At 42.9% G+C, this 6,845-nt stretch overlaps 1 protein-coding gene across 1 annotated transcript in view; it reads left to right on the top strand.

Annotated features, from left to right (window-relative positions):
- The window catches only part of LOC102244752 (DNA-dependent protein kinase catalytic subunit-like), a gene marked incomplete at its 3' end in the record, with an annotated part of 60,486 nt that overhangs the window by 8,765 nt on the left and 44,876 nt on the right, over nucleotides 1-6,845 (top strand). Inside the window, exons 8-9 of the mRNA XM_014548048.1 lie at nucleotides 6,217-6,272; nucleotides 6,353-6,383. Of these exons, the coding sequence (XP_014403534.1) occupies nucleotides 6,217-6,272; nucleotides 6,353-6,383 (87 nt within the window). The remainder of the gene's footprint in view (nucleotides 1-6,216; nucleotides 6,273-6,352; nucleotides 6,384-6,845) is intronic.

The raw sequence follows: 6,845 nt of genomic DNA, 5'->3' as shown, positions 1-6,845 counted from the left end.
AACAAGCTGGGCCGGGGGGCAGAGGGAGGCGGGGGCGAAACAAGCCGGACATCCCCCGAGGGGTCCCAGACTGCGAGAGGGCACAGGCCGGGCTGAGGGACCCCCCCTCCCCCCGAGTGCACAAATTGTTGTGCACTGGGCCTCTAGTATATATATAAAAGCCTAAGTGACTGTTACGACCAAGCGACCAGAGCAACCGGAACGATCTGCCCCAGTCGCTGTGACATGCACCGACCACCAGGGGAAAGACGCTCAATGCAGGAGCTGCCTCCTAGTGGTCAGTGTGCTCCCACAAGGGGAGTGCTGCTCAGCCAGAAGCTGGGCTCACGGCTGGCAAGCGCAGCGGCAGTGGCAGGAGCCTCTCCTGCCTTTGCGGCAATGCTAAGGATGTCCGACTGACAGCACTAAGCCGCAATTGGACATCCCCCACGGGCTCCCGGACTGTGAGAGAGCACAGGCCGGGCTGAGGGACCCCCTGAGGGCACAAATCTCATGCACTGGGCCTCTCGTTGTGAATAATGCTGCTGGAAAATGGGTATGCAGATATCTGTTGGAGTCCCTGCTTTCATTTTTAAAATTTTTTTTATTGATTTCAGAGAGAAAGGGAGAGGAAGTGTTAGATAGAAACATTAATGATGAGAGAGAATCATTGATCGGCTGCTTCCTGCACAGCCTCCACTGGGGATCGAGCCCAAAACCTGGGCATGTGCCCTAACCAGTGATCAAACTGTAACCTCCTGGTTCATAGGTCCACCCTCAACCAATGAGCCTCGCTGGCTGGGCATGGATATTTTTTTCATTGATTTCTAGAGAGAGTAAAAGGGAGGGCATAGGGGGAGAGAGAGAGAGAAAGAAATATTCATGTGAGAGAGAGACATTGATTGTTTGCCTCCTGCACATACCCTGACCGAGGGTGGGATTCGAACCTGGAATCCAGGTATGTGGCCTTAACGAGAAATCGAACCCGTGACCCTCTGGTAAGTAGGCTGATGCTCTAACCACTGAACTGTGTTGGCCAAGGCAAGATTTCATTCTTTTTTATGACTATTCCATTGTATGTCTGTACCATCTCTACTTTATTCATTAGTCTATTGATGGCCATTTAGGTTGTTTCCATATCTTGGCTATTGTAAGTAATGCTGCAGCGAAGATAGTGATACATATGTCTTTTTGAATTAGTGTTCTGAGTTTCTTTGGAGAAATACCCAGAAGTGGAATTGTTGGTTCTTTCTTTGTGTCTTGTTATAGCCTTTGATTTAAAGTCTATTTTAATGATGTAAGTATTGCTACCACAGCTTTTTTTGTTTTTGTTTCTATTTGCAGGCGATATCTATTTCAATTCCTTTACTTTCAGTCTCTGTGTGTCTTTTGATCTTGAAGAGGGTCTCTTGGACCCAGCATATGTATGGGTCTTGTTTTTTTTTTATCCATTCAGCCACCCTATGTCTTTTGCTTGTAGCATTTAATCCATGTATATTAAAGGGTTTATTGATAGGTATGTAGTTATTACCATCTTATTCTTCATATTTTTTATCTTTTTTTTTCTCCTTGTTAAAGATGTCCCTTTAACATTTCTTGTACTACTAGTTTGCTGGTGATGAACTCCTTTACCTTTTTCTTGTATGGGAAGTTCTTTTTTTTTTATTGTCTAAAGTTTTACATATGTCTCCTTTTTCCCTGATTGAAAAAGGAAAAAAAAGTGGGGGCAGTTCCAAGCCCCCACTGCCCCCTATGGGAAGTTCTTTATCTGTGCTTCGATTGTAAATGACAGCAAATATGGTTGTAAGTCCTTGTTTTTCTTTTTTTTTTTTTTAATATATTTTATTGATTTTTTACAGAGAGGAAGGGAGAGAGATAGTCAGAAACATCGATGAGAGAGAAACATCGATCAGCTGCTTCCTGCACATCTCCCACTGGGGATGTGCCTGCAACCCAGGTACATGCCCTTGACCGGAATCGAACCCGGGACCCCTCAGTCCGCAGGCCGACGCTCTATCCACTGAGCCAAACCGGTTTTGGCTAAGTCCTTGTTTTTCATCACTTTAAGTATTTTGTGCCAATTCCTTCTGTCCTGCAAAGTTTCTGTTGAGAAATCAAATAATAGTCTTATGGGAGTTCCCTTGCAGGTAACTGTCTTTTAAGATTCTCTTTTTCTTTAACCTTTGGCATTATACTTATGATGTGTCTTGGTGTGGACCTCTGTGTGTTTATCTTGTATGTCTATTTCCTTCATCAGGTTAGGGAAGTATTCTGTCATTGTTTCTTGTCTTTTTTTTTTTTTAATATATTTTTATTGATTTCAGAGAGGGAGGGAGAGGGAGAGATAGATAGAAACATCATTGATGAGAATCATTGATCGGCTGCTTCCTGCACACATCCTACTGGGGATCCAGCCTGCAACCGGGCATGTGCCCTTGACCAGAATCGAACCTGGGACCCTTCAGTCCTCAGGCCGATGCTCTATCCACTGAGCCAAATGGGCTAGGGCCTGTCATTATCTCTTCAAATAGGTTTTCAGTTCCTTGTTATCTCTCTCCTTCTGGTACTCCTGTGATCCCAATGTTGTTATGCTTGATGTTTTCCCAGAGGTCACTTAAACTACCCTTATTTTTTAAGGTTCTTTTTCCTTTTTGCTGTTCTGATTGGGCATTTTCTGTTACCTTGTTTCCAAATCTCTCTTTCCATCCTCTATAACATCTAATCTATCAAATTTCATCTAATGTATTCTTCATTTCAGTTATTAGATTCTTCACTTTTAACTTATGTTTTCTGTCTCCTTTTTTATCTGTTAAAGTTCTCACTAAGTTCATTGCACATCCTTATAAAAAGTATTTTGACACACACACACACACACACACACACACACACACACAAAGTATTTTGAGCCCAGCCAGCATGGCTCACTGGTTGAGCATTGGCCTAAGAACCAGGAAGTCACAGTTCAATTTCCGGTCAGGGCACATAACAGTCATATGGGTGTTCTCTTGTAGGTAACTAACTGCTTTTCTCTTGCTGCTTTTAAGATTCTCTGTCTTTAACCCTTCGCATTTTAATTATCATGTGTCTTGGTGTGGGCCTCTTTGGGTTTCTCTTATTTGGGACTTTCTGTGCTTCCTGAACTTGTAAGTCCATTTCTTTCGCCAGGCAGGAAATTTTTCTCTCATAATTTCTTCAAATTTTTTCAGTACCTTTCTCTTTTGGCCTTCCAACCCCCATAATGCGAATGTTGGTATGCTTGAAGTTGTTCTAGCATACACTTACACTATCTTCATATTTTTGGATTTTTTTTTGCTCTTCTGATTAGGTGTTTTTTGCTTCCTCATATTGCAAATTGTTGATATGATTCTCAGAATCCTCTACTCTATTGTTGAATTCCTGCAAATTATTCTTTATTTCAGTTAGCGTATGCTTAATTTTTGACTGGTCCTTTTTCATGTCTTTGAATTTCTCACTGAGATCCTTGAATGTCTCCTAAGTCCCTTGAGGATCTTTTTGAGTCCCTAGAAGCTCTCATTAAGATTCTTGAGCAACAATAAAATAAAATTTTAAAAAAAAGTGGGGAAAAAAAAGATTATTGAGCAACCTTATAAACATTGTTTTAAACTCTGTATCCAGTAATTTGCTTGCTTCCATTTCATTTATTTCTCTTCCTGGAGATTTCTTATGTTTTTTCATCTGTGACATGTTTGTTTGTCTCCTCATTTTGGCTGCTTCCCTATGTTTGTTTCTCTGTATTAGGTAGAGCTGCTGTGTCTCCTGGCCTTGTCTAATAGGTGTCCTGTTAGGCCCAGTGGCTCAGCCTCCCCAGACCCTTGAGCTGGGCACTCTAGGTATGCCCCTGTGTGGTCTGTGTGCACAGTCTTGTAGTTGAGCTATGATTGCTGTTGGCCTCACTGGAGGAGTTGACGTCCAGGCCAATTGGCTGTGAGGAACAGCTGTGACTACAGTGGAAGAGCTGCTGTGCACCTCTATGGAGCAGGACTTGCTTTAGGGAGGCTTTTGTGTTCACTGAGTCCGCCCTTTGAGTGTGGTGCTTGTGGATGTGTAGAGTGGTAATCTGTTATGGTCTGAAGCTGTCCAGCGTGTGCACTGGCTCTAGGGCTTCCAGAGAGGTGCAAAGTCAGCCACTGCCTGGGGCCACCTGGCAGGAGCTACCAAGCGATCTGCAGATGGCTGATACTTGTATTGGGCTTGGAGGTGCCCAGGTGAGGCCAAGCTGTGAAGCAAGGCAGGCTGGTGCTAGTGCTGGCCCTTGGGCCTCTTATTGATAGGTATGGGGCATGCTGATGCTAGATGCTGCTTGTTTAAAAGATTTTAGGAAAGTCTGGGCCCTGAGTCAGGACAGGCTATTCATATGGAAAAGCATCTGCAAACTGCTTGGGCAGGGCTTCAAGTTGCCTGGGGTGAAGTCTCAGGGAATCACCAGGGCAGAGTAAACAGTGTGGGCCAGGCTGATGGAAACTCAGATATGGCTGCCAGTCCACTCTGTGTTGGGAGAGGTCTTAGCATAGCAACAATGACCCCTGTGAGCACCTCTGTCTGGGAGAAAGCTGCCCCCGAGTTCCTGCCCCGATGCCAGATAGTCCAGTTCCTCCTCGGATGTCCTTGGCTTCCCCAATGCCCCTGCCAAGCACTGGAGCTCAAAGGGAGCAGGACCATGTAAATTAGTTTGCTTGCCTTTTAAGAGGGACTGCCTGAATCTGGTTTTTAAGCTGGGTGGGATGGGAAAGGACCAGATTTCAGGCAAAAACCTGGAACCTATGGAACATCCAAGCTTAGATGTTTACTGTGCAGTTGCATGTGTAAAACCGGATTTTGCAAGACAAATTAGACTTCAAGGTACAAATTAGGAAGTCTTCAATATAGAGATAATATGTAAAGCTCTGAGTGTGAGCAAGATTAGCTAGAGAGCAAGAGCAGAGAGACTAAGGCAAGGATATAAGGAGAATCTGGATGAGGGAGTGTGGTACTGCCTTACTCTGGGAGGGGTCTGAATGCAAAGAAACCAGAGTGGCAGAGTGGGTCCAGCTCAACAAGGGCCGCTTCAGTTGAGTATGCTCAGAGAGGAAGCAGTCCATGAGAAGGAGAGATGGCACAGGAGAGTGGACAGGGGAAGCAAAGCCTGGGAGAAGGCATGGAGGCTGAGAAGGCGTTCATTCCCACTGCTGAGCACTCAGGCCCTTGAATCCCTGGGCTCCACTATGTTCACAAAGCTCACTCATTCTAGACCAAAAGTGCCTGGTGCCCTGTGTCTGCACACTTCTGTGTACACTGTCACTTTCTATTGAATGACCTTTTCCCCAACTGGTGTACCTATTCTTTTAGGTCCAACTCAGGTGCTTACCTTGCTTATAAAGCCTGTCTTGAATGCTCACTGCCGGAAGAAATCTTTCCTTGTTTTGTATGCCAAAGTAGCTTTTTTTGTATGTCTTTCATGGCGTTATCCTCCAAACATGCCAGTGTTTCTCTCTGACCCCTTCACCCTTTATCACATCTGGGCTGTGTTTTCAAATATATCAATCCTGGCAATCAAAGCACACAATTCTTGAACCTTTGCTGTTTGCAATTCACTGTTACAGGAGCAGAGAACTCAGTGATGAATAAAGCATGATTTCTGCACAGCTGCAGTGACTCCTCTTGGGAGACAGTTATACAAATAACTGTGATGTCAATCAGGCCAGGATTAGAGCCTCAGAGTATAATTGGTTGCCTGTTTTATCTCTCCTTTTAGATAATATGTTTACTAAGGTCAAAGATCATATTTTCATTATTGTAATTCCCATAATTAGTTGGCTTTTACTATGTGTAGAATAAATGCTTGGGCATATTGAGGAAATGATAATGTGTTTGGCCCTCTTTAATTCTCCAAACATCTCTAAAATAAAATATATAGTGCCCCCTTTTACAGATAAGAACACTGAGGCTCAGAGATTATCTAACAGTTTGTAAGTAAGTTGAAATATAAACTTATGTCTTTATTATTCCAGGTTTTCTTCTTACTTTACTGAAATAATAATTGTGCAGCAGTAATAATAACTTGCAGCTCTCTAGTTGAATTTAATGATAGAAGTTGTTATTCTTGAATTTACAAGAGACTGTTGGGGTTAATATAGATGGCAAGCTGTCTGAAATAAAGTTGTTACTTGTAAAGTCATTTGTGAGGTTTGTCAGATGATAATGTTATGATTTATAATAGAGCTTCTTTTCTTTCCCCAGATCCCCAGACTTCAAGGGAGATTTTTGATTTTGCATTAAAGGCAATTCATCCTCAGGTGAATTAATATTATTTGAATTCTTTTACAGTTGAGACTTGTGATTGTCAAACATTGATGGTAATTTTTTTTTTAAATAGATTGATCTGAAGAGATATGCAGTGCCCTTAGGTAAGATTCTATATTTAATGAAGTAGAATAATTTGTTATTAAATTAATGTCTTTAGTAAACTTTTACTTAAACTACAAATGAAAGTAAATGTGGCTCTAGGGCTGATTCATGCCCTGAGCCTGAGGCTGACATGCCATAAGCAGTTGGTCTAAGGCAGTGGTCGGCAAACCACGGCTCTCGAGCCACATGCAGCTCTTTGGCCCCTTGAGTGTGGTTCTTCCACAAAATACCACGTTCGGGTGCGCACGAACAGTGCGAAGTTGACTTAAAACTTTAAGTAAAGTTTATTAAGTTAATTTTAGGGAACGTTGTGGAGTGAAAGAAGATGTAGTGTCGAGGATTGAGAAAGGTATGTTGAGATGGTTTGGACATATAGAGAGGATGAACGAAAGGAGATAGACGAAACAAGTATACAAGACGAGTGTGGATGGGAGAGTTGGAAGGGGTCGACCTCAGCGAAC

This window comes from Myotis brandtii, unplaced genomic scaffold (genome assembly GCF_000412655.1).
Source record: "Myotis brandtii unplaced genomic scaffold, ASM41265v1 scaffold494, whole genome shotgun sequence".
Classification (NCBI taxonomy): domain Eukaryota; kingdom Metazoa; phylum Chordata; class Mammalia; order Chiroptera; family Vespertilionidae; genus Myotis; species Myotis brandtii.
Note: the sequence above shows the minus strand (reverse complement) of the source record. Positions and strands in the feature narration are given on the sequence as shown.